The 21,928-nt window shown below is 44.0% G+C and overlaps 1 protein-coding gene across 1 annotated transcript in view; it reads left to right on the top strand.

Annotated features, from left to right (window-relative positions):
• The window catches only part of ube3c (ubiquitin protein ligase E3C), a 258,339-nt gene that overhangs the window by 41,345 nt on the left and 195,066 nt on the right, over positions 1-21,928 (top strand). The window contains exons 7-11 of the mRNA XM_068053400.1: positions 9,992-10,149; positions 12,000-12,162; positions 15,563-15,792; positions 17,924-18,073; positions 19,074-19,155. Of these exons, the coding sequence (XP_067909501.1) occupies positions 9,992-10,149; positions 12,000-12,162; positions 15,563-15,792; positions 17,924-18,073; positions 19,074-19,155 (783 nt within the window). The remainder of the gene's footprint in view (positions 1-9,991; positions 10,150-11,999; positions 12,163-15,562; positions 15,793-17,923; positions 18,074-19,073; positions 19,156-21,928) is intronic.

Genomic DNA, 21,928 nt, shown 5'->3' with positions numbered 1-21,928 from the left:
TCCTCATCTCCCCTCTAATCTTTCTAGCAATCACTCTAAATCTGTGCCCCCTCGTCACTGATCTCTCTACTAAGGTGAATAGGCTCTTCACCTCCACTGTACAGGCACCTCAAAATGTTGTACATTTCAATCAGATCTCCCCTCAGATTTCTCTGTTGCAAGGGGAACAACCCCAGTCGATCCAATCTTTCCTCATAGCTGCATTTTTCCAGTCCGGCAACATCTTTTCTTTTACAACATCACAGCACAGTACAGGCCCTTCGGCCCTCGATGTTGCGCCGACCTGTGAAACCATCTGACCTACACTATTCCATTTTCATCCATATGTCTATCCAATGACCACTTAAATGCCCTTAAAGTTGGCGAGTCTACTACTGTTGCAGGCAGGGCGTTCCACGCCCCTACTACTCTGAGTAAAGAAACTACCTCTAACATCTGTCCTATATCTATCACCCCTCAACTTAAAGCTATGTCCCCTCGTGTTTGCCATCACCATCCGAGGAAAAAGACTCTCACTATCCACCCTATCTAACCCTCTGATTATCTTGTATGTCTTTATTAAGTCACATCTCCTCCTCCTTCTCTCCAATGAAAACAACCTCAAGTCCCTCAGCCTTTCCTCGTAAGACCTTCCCTCCATACCAGGCAACATCCTAGTAAATCTCCTCTGCACCCTTTCCAAAGCTTCCACATCCTTCCTATAATGCGGTGACCAGAACTGCACGCAATACTCCAGGTGCGGTCTCACCAGAGTTTTGTATAGCTGCAGCATGACCTCGTGGCTCCGAAACTCGATCCCCCTACTAATAAAAGCTAACACACCATATGCCTTCTTAACAGCCCTATTAACCTGGGTAGCAACTTTCAGGGATTTATGTACCTGGACACCAAGATCTCTCTGTTCATCTACACTCCCAAGAATCTTCCCATTAGCCCAGTACTCTGCATTCCTGTTACTCCTTCCAAAGTGAATCACCTCTCACTTTTCCGCATTAAACTCCATTTGCCATCTCTCAGCCCAGCTCTGCAACCTATCTATGTCCCTCTGTACCCTACAACATCCTTCGGCACTATCCACAACTCCACCGACCTTCGTGTCATCCGCAAATTTACTAACCCACCCTTCTGCACCCTCTTCCAGGTCATTTATAAAAATGACAAACAGCAGTGGCCCCGAAACAGATCCTTGCGGTACACCACTAGTAACTAAACTCCAGGATGAACATTTGCCATCAACCACCACCCTCTGTCTTCTTTCAGCTAGCCAATTTCTGATCCAAAGCTCTAAATCACCTTCAACCCCATACTTCCGTATTTTCTGCAATAGCCTACCGTGGGGAGCCTTATCAAACGCCTTACTGAAATCCATATACACCACATCCACTGCTTTACCCTCATCCACCTGTTTGGTCACCTTCTCGAAAAACTCAATAAGGTTTGTGAGGCACGACCTACCCTTCACAAAACCGTTCTGACTATCGCTAATGAACTTATTCTTTTCAAGATGATTATAAATCCTGTCTCTTATAACCTTCTCCAACATTTTACCCACAACCGAAGTAAGGCTCGCAGGTCTATAATTACCAGGGCTGTCTCTACTCCCCTTCTTGAACAAGGGGACAACATTTGCAATCCTCCAGTCTTCTGGCACTATACCTGTCGACAATGACGACATAAAGATCAAGGACAAAGGCTCTGCAATCTCCTCCCTGGCTTCCCAGAGAATCCTAGGAAAAATCCCATCTGGCCCAGGGGACTTATCTATTTTCACACTTTCCAAAATTGCTAACACCTCCTCCTTGTGAACCTCAATCCCATCTAGCCTAGTCGTCTGAATCTCAGTATTCTCCTCGACAACATTTTCTTTCTCTACTGTAAATACTGACGAAAAATATTCATTTAACGCTTCCCCTATCTCCTCTGATTCCACACACAACTTCCCACTACTATCCTTGATTGGCCCTAATCTAACTCTAGTTATTCTTTTATTCCTGATATACCTATAGAAAGCCTTAGGGTTTTCCTTGATCCTATCCGCCAATGACTTCTCGTGTCCTCTCCTTGCTCTTCTTGGCTCTCCCTTTAGATCCTTCCTGGCTAGCTTGTAACTCTCAAGCGCCCTAACTGAGCCTTCACGTCTCATCCTAACATAAGCCGCCGCCTTCCTCTTGACAAGCGCTTCAACTTCTTTAGTAAACCACGGCTCCCTCGCTCGACAACTTCCTCCCTGCCTGACAGGTACATACTTATCAAGGACACGCAGTAGCTGCTCCTTGAATAAGCTCCACATTTCGATTGTGCCCATCCCCTGCAGTTTCCTTCCCCATCCTACGCATCCTAAATCTTGCCTAATTGCATCATAATTTCCTTTCCCCCAGCTATACTTCTTGCCCTGCGGTATATACCTGTCCCTGCCCATCGCTTAGGTAAACCTAACCGAATTGTGATCACTATCACCAAAGTGCTCACCTACATCTAAATCTAACACCTGGCCGGATTCATTACCCAGTACCAAATCCAATGTGGCATCGCCCCTGGTTGGCCTGTCTACATACTGTGTCAGAAAACCCTCCTGCACACACTGGACAAAAACTGACCCATCTAAAGTACTCTAACTATAGTATTTCCAGTCAATATTTGAAAAGTTAAAGTCCCCCATAACAACTGCCCTGTTACTCTCGCCCCTGTCGAGAATCATCTTCGCTATCCTTTCCTCTGCATCTCTGGAACTATTTGGAGGTCTATAAAAGACTCCCAACAGGGTGACCTCTCCTCTCCTGTTTCTAACCTCGGCCCATACTACCTCAGTAGACGAGTCCTCAAACGTCCTTTCTGCTGCTGTAATACTCTCCTTGATTAACAATGCCACACCCCCCCCCTCTTTTACCATCTTCTCTGTTCTTACTGAAACATCTAAATCCCGGAACCTGCAACATCCATTCCTGCCCCTGCTCTACCCATGTCTCCGAAATGGCCACAACATCGAGATCCCAGGTACCAACCCATGCTGCAAGCTCAGCCACCTTATTCCGGATGCTCCTGGCGTTGAAGTAGACACACTTTAAACCAAGTTCTTGCTTGCCAGTGCCCTCTTGCGTCCTTGTAACCTTATCCCTGACCTCACTACTCTCAACATCCTGTACACTGGAACTACAATTTAGGTTCCCATTCCCCTGCTGAATTAGTTTAACCCCCCCCCCGAAGAACACTAGCAAATCTCCCCCCCCCAGGATATTGGTACTTCTCTGGTTCAGGTGAAGACCATCCTGTTTGTAGAGGTCCCACCTACCCCAGAAAGAGCCCCTATTATCCAGGAAACCAAAACCCTCCCTGCAGCCACGTGTTCAACTCCCCTCTCTCCCTATTCCTCGCTTCGCTATCACGTGGCACGGGCAACAACCCAGAGATAACAACTCTGTTTGTTCTCGCTCTAAGCTTCCACCCTAGCTCCCTGAATTTCTGCCTTAAAATCCCCATCTCTCTTCCTACCTATGTCGTTGGTGCCTATGTGGACCACGACTTCGGGCTGCTCCCTCTCCCCCTTAAGGATCCCAAAAACACGATCCGAGATATCACGAACCCTGGCACCTGGGAGGCAACACACCAACCGTGAGTCTCTCTCGTTCCCACAGAACCTCCTATCTGTTCCCCTAACTATGGAGTCCCTAACGACTAATGCTCTGCTCCTCTTCCCCCTTCCCTTCTGAGCAGCAGGGACAGACTCTGTGCCAGAGACCTGTACCCCATTGCTTACCCCTGGTAAGTCGTCCCCCGCAACAGTATCCAAAACGGTATACCTGTTGTTGAGGGAAATCTTTGGAAATCTCCTCTACCTTCTCTAGTGCAATTTCATCCTTTCTGTAATGAAGTGACCAGAACTGCACAGCAATGCTGGATTTCTTTGTCAATGTCAGCCTTCTGTGAACGATAACTTCCAAGATACTGGAAGTGTTCCACATTTTCCAGGCACTCATCATGCATCCTAATCAATGGGGCTGTCGCTGGGGTGTGTGCATTTGGAACTTAAAGATGGAGGACTTTGGTCTGCTGAAAGTTGACTAAGTCCCATCTTCTCATATGCCTCAGTAAATACGTCAACGATTCCCTCAAGATCCATTTCTGACACAGTACATACTGCAGCGTCATCAGCGTATTGGAACTAGGAAAGGAAGATGCCTGTGTGTGACATCTTTTAATGTGGCGAAGCAGTTGCACACCAGCTTCCACATGTATCTTGACAGAACGACTCCTTGATCCAATGGCAAGGAAACCAAGACGATTGCTGCGGGTGGGGGTTGTCAATAACATATAGGGAAAAGCTTTTTTAAAAAATTAAATGATTATATCATTTCTTTCGTTGTTTCAATGTGTTTTTGATGATCAAGAGCTTATAATGCTGAAAACTAAATGTAATTAATGCAGCTATTTCTAATTGATGGAAATTAACTGTAATTAAAATAATGGCACTTTAGTGTGACAGATCCTCTGAGCCAGATGGCTTTCATTCCAAGCTCTTAAAGAAAGTCGGTGTGCACATTGCAGATACCTAATTATAATCTTCCAGACTTCTCTTGATACGGGAACTATTCTTCCAGATTGGGAAATTGCATATCTCACTCCACTATTTAAGAACATAAGAACATAACATAAATATTAGTAAAAGTATAAGATTAAAAGTACAAGATTATACTATAGACCCCCCAATAGTCAGAGGGAAGTGGAGGAGCATATATGTAGGGAAATCAGATAGGTGTAGGAATTATAGGGTTGAAATAGGTGATTTTAACTTCCCTAATATTGACTGGGACTGCCTTCGTGCTAAGGGATCAGATGGGGAAGAATTTAAGTGTGTCCAGGATAGTTTTCTGAAGCAGTATGTGGATGGCCCTACTAGAGAAGGGGCTACACTCGACCTCCTCTTAGGAAATGAGGTTGGGCAGGTGGTTGATGGGGGAGCACTTTGGGACCAGTGACCATAACTATTAGCTTCAAGATAGTTATGGAAAAGGATAGAACTGGTCCTCATGTTGAAGTCCTAAATTGGGGGAAGGCTAATTTCGATGAACGGACTCTCAAAAGTTGAATGGGAGAGGCTGTTTACAGGTAAAGGGACGTCTGGCAAGTGGGAGGCTTTTAAAAGTGAGATAGGAAGAGTTCAGGGCTGGCATGTTCCTGTTAGATGGAAGGGCAAGGCTGGCAAGTTTAGGGAACCTTGGTTGACGAGGGATATTGAGGATCTGGTCAGGACAAAGAAGGAGGCATGTCCGGTATAGGCAGCTGGGATCGAGGGAGTCCCTCGGAGTATAGGGGATGTAGGACTACACTTAAGAAGGAAATTAGGAGGGCGAAAAGGGGCCATGAGATTTCCCTAGCAGATAAGATAAAGGAGAATCCTAAAAGATTCTAAGTATATTAAGAGTAAAAGGGTAGCTAGGGAGAGAGTAGGTCCCCTTAAGGATCAGTATGGCAATCTATGTGTGGAGCCACGGGAAATGGGCGAGGTCTTAAATGAATATTTCTTGTATGTATGTACCGTGGGGAAGGTCATGGAAGATAGTGAGTTCAAGGGAGGGAACAGCGATATCCTGGAGCATATCAACATTACAAAGGAGGTGGTGTTGGAGGTTTTGAAGCGCATTAAGGTGCAAAATCCCCAGGGCCTGACCAGGTGTATCCTAGGATGCTATGGAAAGCAAGAGAGGAGATTGCTGGGGCCCTGGCAGAGATTTTTGTATCATCGTTAGCCACGGGTGAGGTACAGGAAGACTGGAGGATAGCTAATGTTGTGCCTTTATTTAAGAAGGGCAGCAGGGATAAGCCAGGAAACTACAGGCCGGTGAGCCTCAGTGGTGGGAAAGTTATTGGAAGGGATTCTGAGAGACAGGATTTTATATGCATCTGGAAAGGCATGGTCTGATTAGGGATAGTCAGCATGGCTTTGTGCGTGGGAAATCGTATCTCTCGAATTTGATTGAGTTTTTCGAGGAGGTGACCAAGAGGATTGGCGAGGGCAGGGTGATGGACGTTGTCTACATGGACTTTAGCAAGGCCTTTGACAAGGTCCCGCGTGGTAGGCTGGTCCAGAAAGTTCGATCACATGGGATCCAGGGTGAGCTAGCAATTTGGATACAACATTGGCTTGGTGATGGGCAGAGGGTGGTAGTGGAGGGTTGATTTTCAGATTGGCGGTGACCGGTGGTGTGCCGCAGGGATCGGTGCTGGGCCCTCTGTTGTTTGTCATATATATTAATGACTTGGATGTGAATGCAAGGGGCATGATTAGTAAGTTTGCAGATGACACCAAAATTGGTGGTCTAGTGGACAGTGAAGAAGGTTGTCTAAGGTTACAACAGGATATAGATCAATTGGGAAAGTGGGCAAGGGAGTGGCAAATGGAATTTAATGCAGACAAGTGTGAAGTGATGCATTTTGGGAAGTTAAACCAGGGCAGGTCATATACAGTGAACGGCAGGGCCCTGGGGAGTGTTCTTGAGCAGAGAGACCTTGGGGTGCAAGTGCTTAGTTCCCTGAAAGAGGCAACACAGGTAGACAGGGTGGTGAAGATGGCGTATGGCATGCTTGCCTTCATCGGCCGAGACATTGAGAGTTGGGGCGTCATGTTACAGTTGTACATAATGTTGGTTAGGCCGCATTTGGAGTACTGTGCAGTTCTGGTCGCCGCACTGCAGGAAAGATGCAATTAAGCTAGAGAGGGTGCAAAAAAGATTCACAAGGATGTTGCCTGGTTTGGAAGGCTTGAGTTATAAAGAGAGATTGGATAGGCTGGGTCTGTTTTCCCTGGTGCGAAGGAGGCTGAGAGGGGACATTGGGCGGCACAGTGGCGCAGTGGTTAGCACCGCAGCCTCACAGCTCCAGGGACCCGGGTTCGATTCCGGGTACTGCCTGTGTGGAGTTTGCAAGTTCTCCCTGTGTCTGTGTGGGTTTTCTCCGGGTGCTCCGGTTTCCTCCCACAAGCCAAAAGACTTGCAGGTTGATAGGTAAATTGGCCATTATAAATTGTCACTAGTATAGGTAGGTGGTAGGGAAATATAGGGATAGGTGGGGATGTTTGTTGGGAATATGGGATTAGTGTAGGATTAGTATAAAAATGGGTGGTTGATGTTCGGCACAGACTCGGTGGGCCGAAGGGCCTGTTTCAGTGCTGTATCTCTAATCTCTAATCTAATCTAATAAAATTGAGAGGCAGAGATAGGGTGGATAGCCAGAGTCTGTTTCCCATGGTAGGGGTGACTAAAACTAGAGGGCGTCGATTTAAGGTGAGAGGGAGGAGGTTGAAAGGGGATCAAAGGGGTAAATTTTTCACACAAAGAATAGTGGGTATCTGGAATGAGCTGCCAGAGGAGGTGGTGGAGGCAGGAACAGTAGCAACATTTAAGAGGCATCTGGACAGGTACTTGAATGAGCAAGGCATAGAGGGATATGGAATTAATGCAGGCAGGTGGAATTAGTATAGATAGGCATTATGGTTGACATGCACGCGGTGGGCCGGAGGGCCTGTTTCTATGCTGTACGACTCTATGACTCTAAATAGGAGCAGGAGTAGGCCGTTCAGCCCCTCAGGCCTGCCCGCCATTCAATACGATCATGGCTGATCCATCCAAGGCCTCAACTTCTCTTTCAGGCCTGCTCCGCATAACTCTCGACTCCCGAGATTTCAAAAATCTATCTACCTCCTCAAATTCATTTAATGACCCAGCCTCCACAACTCCTCTGAGGTAGAGAATTCCAGAGATTCACCACCCTCTGAGAGAAGAAATTCCTTCGCATCTCAGTTTTAAATGTGTGACCCCTTATTCGGTAACTGTCTCCTAGTTTGAGATTCCCCCAGCATGGAAACATATTCCCAACATCTACTCTGTCAAGCCCCCTTAGAATCTTCTATGTTTCAATAAGATCACCTCTCATTCTTCTAAACTCCAATGAACAAAGGCCTAACCTGTTTAGCCATTCTTGATAAGACAACCCCTTCATCTTTGAGCCATGCATTTAAATTTAGATTTAGAGATACAGCACTGAAACAGGCCCTTCGGCCCACCGAGTCTGTGCCGACCATTAACCACCCATTTATACTAATCCTACACTAATCCCATATTCCTACCACATCCTCACCTGTCCCTATATTCCCCTACCACCTACCTATACTCGGGGCAATTTATAATGGCCTATTTACCTATCAACCTGCAAGTCTTTTGGCTGTGGGAGGAAACCGGAGCACCCAGAGAAAACCCATGCAGACACAGGGAGAACTTGCAAACTCCACACAGGCAGTACCCAGAATTGAACCCGGGTCGCTGGAGCTGTGAGGCTGCGGTGCTAACCACTGCGCCACTGTGCCGCCCATGGTTTACCTTTCTATAGTTATTTACCCAATGCCAATTTGCACGTGGCTCAGGTAGTAATCCAGTGATTATTACCTTTGTGGTTCTACTTTTTAATTTAAGAAAGGTGAGAGGGGAAAAACAGGGCATTATAGAACAGTTAGCTTAACATTTATTGGGCGATTACTGGAGTTTATCGTGAAGGGTAGGGTGATTGAATACCATGACCCACAAAAAGTTAGCATGGAGCTACAGCAAGTAATTAGGAGGGTAAATGCATGTTGGCATTTGTTCTAAGGGGGTGGAGTATAGAAGTAGGAAAGTCTTGCTGCAGCTGTACAGGGCATTGGTGAGACCACACCTGGAGTACTGGGTGCAATTTTGGCCTTCTGGTTACTTCTGGAGGGATTTTTTATATTGGAAGCAGTTCAGAGAAGGTTCACTAGGCTGATTCCTGGGATGAAAGGGTTGTCTTATGAGGAAACATTTAACAGGTTAGGCCTATGCTCATTGGAGTTTAGAAAAATGAGAAGTGATCTTATTGAAACATGCAAGATCCTGAGGGGGCTTCACAGGGTAGATGCTGAGAGGATGTTTTCCCTCGTGGGGGAATCCAGAACTGGGGGAGACTTTCAAAATAAGCAGTCTCCCATTTAAGATGGTGATGAGGAGGAATTTCTTCTGAGGGTCATTAATCTTTGGAATTCTCTTCTCTAGAGAGCAGTGGAGGCTGGGTCGTTGAATATATTCAAGGCTGAGTGATACAGATTTTTGATCTACAAGGGGTGGGGGTGGGGGGGGGGGGGGGTGCGGTGAAGGGTTATGGGGGGTGTTGGCAGGAAAGTGGAGTGAAGGCCACAATCAGATCAGCCAATGACCTTATTGAATTGCAGAGCAGGCTCGTGGGCCCTAATGGCCTACTTGTGCTCCTATTTCTTATTATCTTGACTGTTAAATTATGAGGAGAGATTACACAAACTAGGATTGTATTTCCTGGAATTTAGAAAGTTTAAGGGATGATTTGATTGAAGTACTCAAGTTAATTGTATATCAATTGTGTTTAGTTACATGCAGGTGGAGGGCATTATTAGTGGTTTCACTTGAGCACATATACTTACTGAAAGTGTGATGTGTTTGAGGTAGGAACTATATGCTTGTAATGTTTCACTGTAAATAAATGTACAACTGAGTAAAGATTGACTCCAGTATCATCCTTTACCAATTGGCTTTCACGAATGGAACATTTTTCAGGGCAGGTAGAGAAACTTTTGTGCTGGTTGGGGAGTCTAGGAGTAGGGAACATAGCCTAAACATTAGCGCCAGACCTTTCAGGAGTGAAATTGGAAACACTTCCATGTACAGAGGGTAGTTAGAAGTTTGGAACTTTTTCGCAAATTGGTGAAGTTCATGTTCATTTATTTGAATCTGAGAATGATAGATTTATTTTAGCGAAAGATATTAATGGACATGGGCAAAGGTTGTTCTATGGAGTTGACACACAAATCAGCTATGATCTCACTGGGGAAACAGGCTCAAGGGGCTAAATGTCCTACTCCATTTCTATTATGTCGTCATCATTGCATAGTTTAAAAGCTGTTTAATTTGTTACTTCATTAAATTTTTCAAGCAACCTACTTATTTTGGCTTCATAGGTTATTGAAGAGCTGTGACAATGAGAGTTTGAATGTTACCGTGCCTTTGAGGATGCTGGAGACCTTTTCCTCAGAAAAAACATATTTGCCTGTTGTACAGGATGCTAACATTGCAGCATCATTGGTTGAACAAATTTTGCACTACATGGTCCAGAAAGGTTAGTGACTTCTAACAACCAATATTAAAATCTTTTAGGTAAATGTATTTTAAAAGATGTCTAATAAACTGGTATCCTCTTAACTTAAATGCTTGGTTTCAATGGTAAAAATTATGATTATAACACAACTACTAACTCTACTGTGCTATTTTGGGTTTTAACATTTGTACATAAAGTACACATGTCTGCATGATGCAGGAATGTTTTTGTTGCTGTAACCATTTAGATGGCACGAATTCACTCTGTATTTTGCCTTTATGCACGTTTATCTGACCTACATATCTCGAGGTGCAACTTGTACACTATTAATGTGTCTTTTTCTTTAAGAACCAGTGTTACCATTGTGCCAGATTTGATGTTTAAATGTGCCTGTCCAAAACTGGCGTTCAATTATATAAAATAAGCTACATTTATTCTCGAACCCAGAGGTTAACAATAGTGAATATTCTGCAGTGTACTTTGTGTACACCTTGAAATGTAGTTTTGGGTTTCCTGTACAATTCTTAAGTTTTCTAAACATGGTTCTTTTTGAAAAGGTTACTTTTGACACTATGGAGCAGAAATTCCTATTGGTAAAATTGATGTTAAACTGTTCATTATTGTCCTTTGAGTGCTTTTTATTCACTATTAATCAGTTTATGTACAAGATGCCTAAGGATTAACATTGAGTGGATGTTCAAAATGGACATGGGCTGCCCAACGTGTCATGATGTTGCAACAATATCACAATCAGCTCCATATGTCCTAATTGCCTAAACATTTTAAGGTAGATTTTATAAGTGTATACTTCTGGTGTGGAGCTCCACATGTGTTTTGGGAAATGTACCAATTAATTGTAATGAATCTGAAATTCTTGGGATGTGCCAACCCCTGTGCTGAAATTCGTGGTGTGCTCCTTGGTGTACAAAATTCCTGTTGTGGGAGCACAAATTCATAAAATGCACTTTTGTATATTTTTGGTGATGCTTATTTGTTCACATGTCTACCAAACCTCAGAATCCAATTTCAATCCTTCAATCTTAATGTGATCTATAAACTTGCTTTCTTGCTGTTTTTCTCAACCCATTTTTAGAATTTAGAAATTTGAAAGTAGAAACAAGAAGACCCTTTGTAGTTTGTTTGTGACTTTTTAGGCTTCTTGGAACAGAGTAGATTTTGTTTATTCTCGCGGGGAACTGTTAGTAATGAAAGTTAGGCATGAGACTCAGCCTAAAATTGCTGAGATATAATAATGAACTGTTTTCATATGTCACCCAGACCTGAAACATTGACTTTCATCAGAACTACTGAGCTGAAACATTAACTCTGTTTTTCTCCCCACAGATCTTGCCTGATCTGCTGAGTATTTCCAGCATTCTGTTTTTTGTTTCAGATTTCCAGCATCCGCAGTATTTTGCTTTTGTGTTTTCATATTGTTTCACATTGCGTCATACACTAAGTTTGCCATCATACGTAGCATTGTATGTTTGTTGTGGCTGCATTTATTGTACTGAGTTCTGAAATTAAGTTCCAGCCAAAAACATGGCTGGAATTGGACTTATCATGCTTCAAAAATCATGACTTTCTTGAATATTAAAGCTGCATTGCACCTCATCTTCATAAACAATATTTTATAAAAATATCCATTTGGCTTCTCTTACTATTTGGTAAATGTGCTGAGTATCCTAGTGACTACATCTTGGGTGTAAGCTTAATAGATCGTGAGACAGAACCTGAAGGTAACATACAATATAATAGATGTATTGTTGGTACTGGGTTTCTTGGGAATAAACCATTGACTTCACATCAATACTTTGAGAGTATTATTTGTTTTTCCCAGCCTGTTAACTTGTCCTTTTATTTTGTTGCAGGTTACTACAGATCACTTTACATGCTAATTAATCATAGGCTTCCATCAAGTTTAGAGTATTCTGATGTTTCACGTATTTCACGTGTTCCACTTGCAATGACACTGTTGGAGAATTTCCTGAAACCACTGCACTTTCAATATGCCTCCTGCCCAGAAGGTTCAAGGTAGGAACAAGTTCTAACATTAATATTTCAGGTAAAGAATCAGAGCGTTGATGATTACAGGAGACAATGTTTAGTAATGCATTTTCGTGCTATATTGGAAGTGTTTGCCGTAGTGTGTCATGTTGAAACTGCAGTGTGGTGTACCACAAAACATGGTTTTCTCTTGATTTTTCTTTTTTCTTTATACAGTGAATTTCCTTTCTCAATTATGCTAATGGTTGGAGTGCTGAAACTAAGCTATGTGCTTTTCCCTAGGAGTCATATTATGGAAAGCAGTTTATTTTCATTTATTTTACAGCAATTACTTATTAATATAACTTTATTCAATCATTTTATAAAGTAAGCCAGTACATAATGTTTGGCTACAGTAAAGCTTTCAATTTGAAGAAAACAACTTGCATCTCCCTCCCTCCCTACACACTACCTACCGATGGCGGAGTGGGTGAATGTGGTTTCTAACAGTATAAACCAGAAGGTTCTAAGTCCAGTTCCCAGTCTTTGAATTAGCCTGGGAAATTGTAATGCTCATTAGAATTAGCCCTCATCACTTCTAGGGAAGGAAAATCGGTCAGGATCCCACCCCAGTAAAATTGGAGAAGATGGTTCAAAACTAGACACACAGGATGTTTTCAGATATATCAGTCATGCTTCTGGTTACACACCTTTCACATTTCTGTTGCGTGAGGAGGTGCGAGATGTTGGAAGCCAGTTGTTTCCAGCGTAGGGAGAAATTTCCCTGGGAACAGAAAACACCTTCTGTTTAACCTCAGGATGTTCATAAAAACTGTTAGGACCACAAGATTTAATTCTTCTAATATAACAGGCAGTTTACGCCCAGCAGAATAATGAATAATGTTGAACCACAGTCTTGCTGTTTTTTTTTTTAAAAAGCGCATCTTTTAACTTGCAATGAACCATGCCATTAGATGCAATGTATAAAACTCATATATACTCATGTTAATGTCGCCAGAGACATACTTGGGTAGACAAGAGGCAGAGAGCAGACTTGTGTGTTCTGCCATGTGTAGTGGCGTTTGGATTCCCTCTCACCCATTATCCTTCTTTAAAAAATGAATTGTCATATTGTTTTCTTAATCATAGATAGTCTGCAAGGATTTGAAGCTACTCAGTGAGGAAGTCACCCGCCAGTTGATGGGGACAAATGATAAAGCAGTCAAACTGCATCACAGCTCCCAACATTTGATTTTTAAAGTAGTTCTAGCAGTACTTAACTAATTTTGTTTAAAATTGATCTGACCTTTCTCCTAAAGGCAGTTATTGATGAGTGGGGATTCCTAATGTGCTTTTATATTACACGGGCTTATTTTGTGTTTTTTCAGATTAACTAACTTTAGGTTTTTTTTAGTGCTTTGTTTATATTGTTCCATCCCTGATCAGATAGAATCAGTGGGTGGAATCTTAGCAGCTTGAAAACTTAGCCGCCTCTGCATTCGTCATCCTGTTCAAGAGGGTGATCAGGTTCCCGAGGTGGAAACCCCAATCAGAGGGCATGTAGCATTTTTTAAAAATTCATTCATGGATGTGGGCGTCACGGGCCAGGCCAGCATTTATTGCCCATCCCTAATTGCTCTTGAGAAGGTGGTGGTGAGCTGCCTTTTTTGAACTGCTGCAGTCCATGTGAGGTAGATACACCGACAGTGCTGTTCGGAAGGGAGTTCCAGGATTTTGACCCAGCCACAATGAAGGAACGGTGATATAGTTCCAAGTCAGGATGATGTGAGACTTGGAGCGGAACTTGCAGGTGGTGGTGTTCCCATGCATTTGCTGCCCTTGGCATTCTACTTGGTAGAGGTTGTGGGTTTGGAAGGTGCTGTCTAAGGAGCCTTGGTGTGTTGCTGCAGTGCATCTTGTAGATGGTGCACACTGCTGCCACTGTGCGTCGGTGGTGGAGGGAGTGAATGTTTGTAGATGGTGTGCCAATTGAGCGAGCTGCTTTGTCCTGGATGGTGTCGAGCTTCTTGAGTGTTGTTGGAGCTGCACCCATCCAGGCAAGTGGAGAGTATTCCATCACACTTCTGACTTGTGCCTTGTAGATGGTGGACAGGCTTTGGGGAGTCGGGAGGTGAGTTACTTGCCGTAGGCTTCCTATCTTCTGACCTGCTCTTGTAGCCATGGTATTTTTATGGCTACTGCAGTTCAGTTTCTGGTCAATGGTAGCCAATTCAACTACCAGCAGCCTCGCGGGGGTAAGTGGGCATTGCTGAGGCAGGTAGAGAACTGTAAAGGTGCCTCTAAATGGAGGCGCTCTCGGAAGCCTACTGATAATTTAAAAATAATGAATGGCCACAGCTCTCAGGCCATCATTCTGGAGGGGGCGCTCTTCCACAGGATTGATTGTGGCCGTGGCTGTGGTCTTCTCATCGCAGCAGCTCTGTGATTGGGGGATTGAGAGGAGGCATTGATGGCCCCCTGGGATGTCACCTCCAGGTAGCTGCCGGGCTGTGGCCTCAGTGGGGGGCCTGTCCGATGCTGGCTGGTTCTGTAAGTGGGACCTTAATTGCCCTAGTTGACTAGACTCCTCCGGCAAGATCGGACGGAGGCTGGCACATGTTGCGGAGCTGACCCAATATGCAACTTTAAAAATTTCCCACCTCGCCCCCCCCACCACCTTGCAAAGCCACCTCCGCAGGCCTGATAAGATTTCGGCTAGTTTTTCTCAGTGTTGTGTTGAGATATGTAAAATAGTTTGTTTTTGGAGGCAGCATTTTAGTCTAAATTTTACAAGTGAAATGAAACTGTAGAAAATTTTGGCTATGCTAGAGCAATCCGGACCTAATTCCACTGCCTTCCATCGTCATTTGTCATTTTTAAAAATTTATTTGTGCCTTTTATATTTTCCATTCCAAAGAAGGGGAGAGTTAGCAATTTTAAACCTAATACCAAGAGCTTTACTTAAGGGGCACAGTTTCACAGGCAACCCTCTGATACCTTGCCCTAATAGCCATACTTCTGTCAGTTGAGAGTTTAAACAGTGTATTGAAGAGCTTATTGCTCACTGGAACCTGGAGCCTTCTCAATCAACTGACCCTTTTTTTTACAACTGGTGTCCAGGCAAATATTCTTATGACAGAAGTTGAAGATAGCTTCAGGAGAGAAGCTCCTGACAGAAATTTCCCTCACATACCTTGGGGATATGGAGATCTGCTTACTCAACGTGGACTAGCAACTTTCCTAGTCTGGCTCATTTTTACATATAAGTTCAATTCTCACTGAATCATTACTGGGTTAAGAGAGTAAAAACATTTTAAATTCTTTAAACAAAATTTTTTTGTTATTTTCAAAAAGGTGGATTTTGTATACCTTATCATTTTGCAGCTTGTAGTCAATGTGACGAGTTTATTATCTGCCAAACTTAACTTTAATATACTTATCTCTGCAGGCATCAGGTTTTTGCTGCATTGGCAAAAGAGTTTTTCACTGCACCATTCACAGAACAGGTCTACAACTTCCTCGTTCCAGCACTGTCTGCAAGAATTTCCTTTCCTTACATACCGTTCCTGAGTGCACTGTTAACGTCGAACACGACCTCTTCAGTAGGACTCACTTTTACCAGGGATATGGCACCTTGGCTTCTGTACTTTGTTCTTGCTGTTGGAGAATTACAGATAGGTATTTTTTTTCCCCCTCCTCTACTGTTTTGAATTATACATTGAAGAAGTATGTTGCAGTCATTGTATACAGTACTCTACTTTGGTGACCTAGAGTAATGATGTGCGCCAAACAAAAATATTTATGTTCCAAGTGCATTTCATTCCATATGCTGTGGCTTTGAGGCCAATTTTGTCTTTAGATTGCAATAATTCAGCTTTTTAAAACTTATTTTTGGACAGAATTCTTTACATCTTTGAAATTATTGAAGAGGGACCAAAATATTATCCAAATGACCTTCATGTTGCATTGTGTGTGTGTGTTATGAAAGTACTTATATTAAAAAAAAAAAAAAATTTGGGGGGGGGATTTTTATTTTAGAATCATGGGCATTTGGTTTATTTGGGAAAACTGAAAAGCCTCCAAGGATTTTTTTTTTTTTTTACAAGGTCACTGAGAAGTCTTGTTTGAAAATAACCTTTACTAGAAGTCCCATGCCTTCAGGTCAATAAACAACAGAAACCTTGGTGACTTGGGGATGATGTTTACAAGAGAAGTGACGTGTCAAGATTTATGATGGCCAGGAGGTCGCTTTTGGGATATTGTTTTGACTTTCTGGTTGGGCTGTTTTGAGTTAGTTGGAGATCAACCTGCTAGGAGAGACGTACCCAGCTTGCCTCCTTCCTTCTGTCTCTCTGAAACCCTGCATATTGAATGTGATATCTGAAACCCCTGATGCTGCATTTTTCCTGGGAAGCCTGCCAGATTGATTGATGTTGTCCGAAAAGAACTGCTCCTGAAAAGATCCCCGTAACCCGTCTGTGTTCTTGGACGCCAGACTCTATGCCATTTTGGGATACAACCTATCTCGTCTGTTTTCTTCAAGAATTAACAAGTATTTGGCCAAAGTTTTTTTCCATTTTTTTTGTAAAAAGCTCTGCAGAGAAAATCTCTATTTTTGAGTTTGTGTGTGAGAGAGCGAGAGGGGCGCTAAGATAAAAGGGAATGTTCATATTTCAATCTGTGTTAATACTTTGCATCTTTACTGGATAAGGCCTGTTTTATAATAAACTGATAATTTTACTGTTTATCAAAGAAACCTGGTTGGTGTATTTTATTCTGGGATAAAGAGTATACAATTGACTGTAGCGGTAACTGGGTAAACATTTAATTATATGTTGTGACCTGTGGAGAAGTGGAACTAGAGAAGACCGTGCACTCCTCCGTGTGTGTGTGTTTTTGTGTGTGTGTGTGTTTTTGTGTGTGTGTGTTTTTGTGTGTGTGTGTTTTTGTGTGTGTGTGTGTTTTTGTGTGTGTGTGTGTTTTTGTGTGTGTGTGTGTTTTTGTGTGTGTGTGTGTTTTTGTGTGTGTGTGTGTTTTTGTGTGTGTGTGTGTTTTTGTGTGTGTGTGTGTTTTTGTGTGTGTGTGTGTTTTTGTGTGTGTGTGTTTTTGTGTGTGTGTGTTTTTGTGTGTGTGTGTGTTTTTGTGTGTGTGTGTTTTTGTGTGTGTGTGTTTTTGTGTGTGTGTGTTTTTGTGTGTGTGTGTTTTTGTGTGTGTGTGTTTTTGTGTGTGTGTGTTTTTGTGTGTGTGTGTTTTTGTGTGTGTGTGTGTTTTTGTGTGTGTGTGTGTTTTTGTGTGTGTGTGTGTTTTTGTGTGTGTGTGTGTTTTTGTGTGTGTGTGTGTTTTTGTGTGTGTGTGTTTTTTTGTGTTTTTGTGTTTTTGTGTGTGTGTGTGTGTTTTTGTGTTTTTGTGTTTTTGTGTGTGTGTGTTTTTGTGTTTTTGTGTGTGTGTGTGTGTGTGTGTTTTTGTGTTTTTGTGTGTGTGTTTTTGTGTGTGTGTGTGTGTGTGTGTTTTTGTGTGTGTGTGTGTGTGTGTGTTTTTGTGTGTGTGTGTGTGTGTGTGTTTTTGTGTGTGTGTGTGTGTTTTTGTGTGTGTGTGTGTGTTTTTGTGTGTGTGAAAAGTTGAGGCTTATGAACAACTTCTTGAGCAAATGGTTACTTCTGCATCAAATATTTAACCATAACCTTGCCATTGTGTTACCTGTTTTCTACTAGCTCAATGTTAATATTATGGCTATGATCTTAATTTTGTGCGTGTATAAGTATATGGTAGTAACCTTTCTTGCATTTTTTTTCATCCCCCTTGAAATTAGGGATTCTGTCTGAGGCAGGCATGCTTGTGTACCTGAGGATGCTGCAAATCCTTTTACCACAGTTACCAGTTTCACTGACTGGTTCAAATGGTAGAGAAATTGGTAGCGACTCAGAGAATGAAGAGGAGGAGGAGCGCAAGATGTTTACCAGTAAGGTAAGAAAAACCCAGAATTGTTTATCATTTAAGATTTTGGTAATTGGATGAAAGATGCTATCCATTGTAATTTCTTTTAAATGTACATATTTTATTGGAAGTGAGTTAGAAGACACCGTACTGGATTTTCTTAAATTTAGTTGAAATTAAGTAAGGTATAGACTGCATACCTTTTGAGTTCAAAAGCAGTGAATTGTAACCTCAGTTATAAGTTAATGGGAATTTTTTTTCAAGTTTTGGTTAAAATTCAATGCAAATATTTTGTTTTATTTAAAAATGGTATCGTGGGTTTGCCTATTAGTCAGCTGAATTGATAACCCTCTGAATAAGTATTATTTATACCTTTTCAAAATGACTGATCTCCACATCCAAAGGATCATCCTCCGCCATTTCTTCCACCTCCAGCGTGATGCCACTACCAAACACATCTTCCCCTCCCCTGTCAGCATTCCGAAGGGATCGTTCCCTCCACCACACACTGGTCCACTCCTCCATTACCCACACCACCTCTTCCCCTTCCCACGGCACCTTCCCCTGCAACCTGCCCATTTACCACCTCCTCTCCTCATTATCCAAGGCCCCAAACACTCCTTTCAGGTGAAGCAGCGATTTACTTGGACTTCTTTCAATTTAGTATACTGTATTCGCTGCTCACAATGTGGTCTCCTCTACGCTGGGGAGACCAAACGCAGATTGGGTGACCGCTTTGCGGAACACCTCCGCTCAGTCCAAAAGCATGACCCCAACCTTCCAATTTCTGGCCATTTCAATACTCCCCCCTGCTCTCATGCCCACACCTGTGTCCTAGGATTGCTGAAGTGTTCCAGTGAACATCAACGCAAGCTCGAGGAACAGCACTTCATTTACCGATTAGGTACGCTACAGCCTGCCGGACTGAACATTGAGTTCAATCATTTCAGAGCATGTCGGGGGCCCCCCTTTTTATTTTTAGCTATTTTTTTCTCTTTATTTTTTATGTGTTTGTTTTATTTTAGTTTGTTTCTACTGTGCCTACCCACTTTTCTTTTTCATGTTGGTGCTTGGGCCCAGGCTGTTAAGTTTTCTGTCAGAACTTCTGTAAGAAGTTGAGGCTTATGAACAACCCTCTCTGTACTATTTGTCTTTCACCACACCATTAACATACCGTTTGCCTTTGCTCCATGACCTTCTGGTCAGTTATTCTCTGATTTTGTCCTGTCAACACCTCTTTTGTTATCTCTTGCCCCACCCCAGTTTTACTTGCTTAAAACCTATTACATTTCTAGCCTCTGCCAGTTCTGATGAAGATGCACTGACCTGAAACATTAACACTACTTTTCTCTCCACAGATGCTGAGTACTTCCAGCATTTCTTGTTTTTATTACATGATTGTGACTATGCTGTGGCTTTACTCATCAAATGAGTATTAAAACTGTAGCTGTTAGCTTGAAGTACATCTTTGCTAATTTTCTGCACCCCAGGCATTGGCATCTTGATAGGTTATGATTCCGCAGATGTTTCTTGCCCTCACCTAAGTGGATGTTGTTTGTACATGATGTCTTTTGGCAAACTAATCAATTGTAGTGGAATTTTTATCTGAGCCTGATCCTGTGCTCACCTAACATCTACATGGCCTTACTTTCCAGCAAGAGTTGCTGCGTAACAAGGATTTCACCTATTCAAACCAGTGGAATGAAGTCTGTTGTATCGAACTAACTACTGCCCCACTTGAAGTCTGCTAAATCAGTAGAAACAAGGAATTGAAACTGTTAGTTACTCCCTAGGTAAATGTGCTGATCTATTAGGAGAGCTATCTGCGTCACTGAGTTATATGACTTACTAATGCCAAATAATTAGGTTTGAAGTAGAGTCAGTAAATTACTTTGAAAGGAAACTAGTTGCTTAAAAAAGAGGAATATTGAAGGCTACTGGGAGCAAATGGCAAAGTGTGATAGATTATATGGAAAAAATCCACTGATGCAAACTTGATGGGCTGAAAGGCCTGTTTTTATGCTGCAACATTCTGATTCCATAAATTCAACTGCATTGTATTGGAACAGTATTGTTACGACTGAGGCAGCAGGTGTGCACTGTCTTTTCTAGTTCCACTTCTGCACAGGTCGCAGCATATATTTAAATATTTGACCGCATCGGTAACTGGGTTAATGATGTGCTCTACTCTTTATCCCAGAATAAATTACACCAACCAAGTTTCTTTAATAACACAATTATCAGTTTATTATAAAACAAGACTTATCCAGTAACGAAGCAAAGCATTAACAAAGATTGAAATATTTTTTAAAAATTCCCCAATTGCACTTTCTCTCTCTCTCTCTCTCTCTCTCTCTCTCTCTCTCTCTCTCTCTCTCTCTCCCCCTCCCTCTCTCTCTCTCCCTCCTCCCTCTCTCTCTCTCGCGCGCTCTCTCTCTCTCTCGCGCGCGCTCTCTCTCGCAGCGGCGCAGCGCGCGCTCTGGCGCGCTCTCTCTCTCTCTGCAGCGCTCGCTCTCTCTCTCTCGCGCGCGCTCTCTCTCTCTCGCCGCGCTCTCTCTCTCTCTCTCGCGCGCTCTCTCTCTCTCTCTCTCAGCGCTCGCTCTCTCTCTCTCTCGCGCGCGCTCTCTCTCTCTCTCTCCGCGCGCGCTCTCTCTCTCTCCTCGCGCGCTCTCTCTCTCTCCGCGCTCGCTCTCTCTCTCTCAGCGCGCGCGCGCTCTCTCTCTCTCTCGCGCGCGCTCTCTCTCTCGCGCGCTCTCTCTCTCGCGCGCTCTCTCTCTCTCTCGCGCTCTCTCTCTCTCTCGCGCTCTCTCTGCGCTCTCTCTCTCTCGCGCGCTCTCTCTCTCTCTCGCGCGCTCTCTCTCTCTCTCGCGCTCTCTCTCTCTCTCGCGCGCTCTCTCTCTCTCGCGCTCTCTCTCTCTCTCTCGCGCGCTCTCTCTCTCTCTCGCGCGCTCTCTCTCTCTCTCGCGCGCTCTCTCTCTCGCGCAGCTCTCTCTCTCTCTCTCGCGCTCTCTCTCTCTCTCTCGCGCTCTCTCTCTCTCTCTCGCGCGCGCTCTCTCTCTCTCGCGCTGCGCTCTTCTCTCTCTCTCTCTCTCTCTCTCTCTCTCTCTCTCGAGCGCGCTCTCTCTCTCTCTCTCTCTCTCTCGCGCTCTCTCTCTCTCTCGCGCAGCGCTCTCTCTCTCTCTCTCTCTCTCTCTCTCTCTCTCTCTCGCGCAGCGCTCTCTCTCTCTCTCTCTCTCTCTCTCGCGCTCTCTCTCTCTCTCGCGCGCGCTCTCTCTCTCTCTCTCTCTCTCTCTCTCTCGCGCTCGCTCTCTCTCTCTCTCTCTCGCTCGCTCGCGCTCGCTCTCTCTCTCGCGCTCGCTCTCTCTCTCTCTCGCGCTCGCTCTCTCTCTCTCGCGCTCGCTCTCTCTCTCTCGCGCTCGCTCTCTCTCTCTCGCGCTCGCTCTCTCTCTCTCGCGCTCGCTCTCTCTCTCTCGCGCTGCGCTCGCTCTCTCTCTCTCGCGCTCGCTCTCTCTCTCGCGCTCGCTCTCTCTCTCGGCTCGCTCTCTCTCTCTCGCGCTCGCTCTCTCTCTCTCGCGCTCGCTCTCTCTCTCTCGCGCTCGCTCTCTCTCTCTCGCGCTCGCTCTCTCTCTCTCGCGCTCGCTCTCTCTCTCTCGCGCTCGCTCTCTCCTCTCTCGCGCTCGCTCTCTCTCTCTCGCGCTCGCTCTCTCTCTCTCGCGCTCGCTCTCTCTCTCTCGCGCTCGCTCTCTCTCTCTCGCGCTCGCTCTCTCTCTCTCGCGCTCGCCTCTCTCTCTCTCTCGCGCTCGCTCTCTCTCTCTCGCGCTCGCTCTCTCTCTCTCGCGCTCGCTCTCTCTCTCTCTCTCTCTCTCTCTCTCGCGCGCTA

Source organism: Heterodontus francisci, chromosome 2 (assembly GCF_036365525.1).
Source record: "Heterodontus francisci isolate sHetFra1 chromosome 2, sHetFra1.hap1, whole genome shotgun sequence".
NCBI classification, from domain to species: Eukaryota; Metazoa; Chordata; class Chondrichthyes; order Heterodontiformes; family Heterodontidae; genus Heterodontus; species Heterodontus francisci.
The sequence above is the reverse complement of the archived record's forward strand: the minus strand, read 5'-3'. Positions and strand labels throughout refer to the sequence as shown.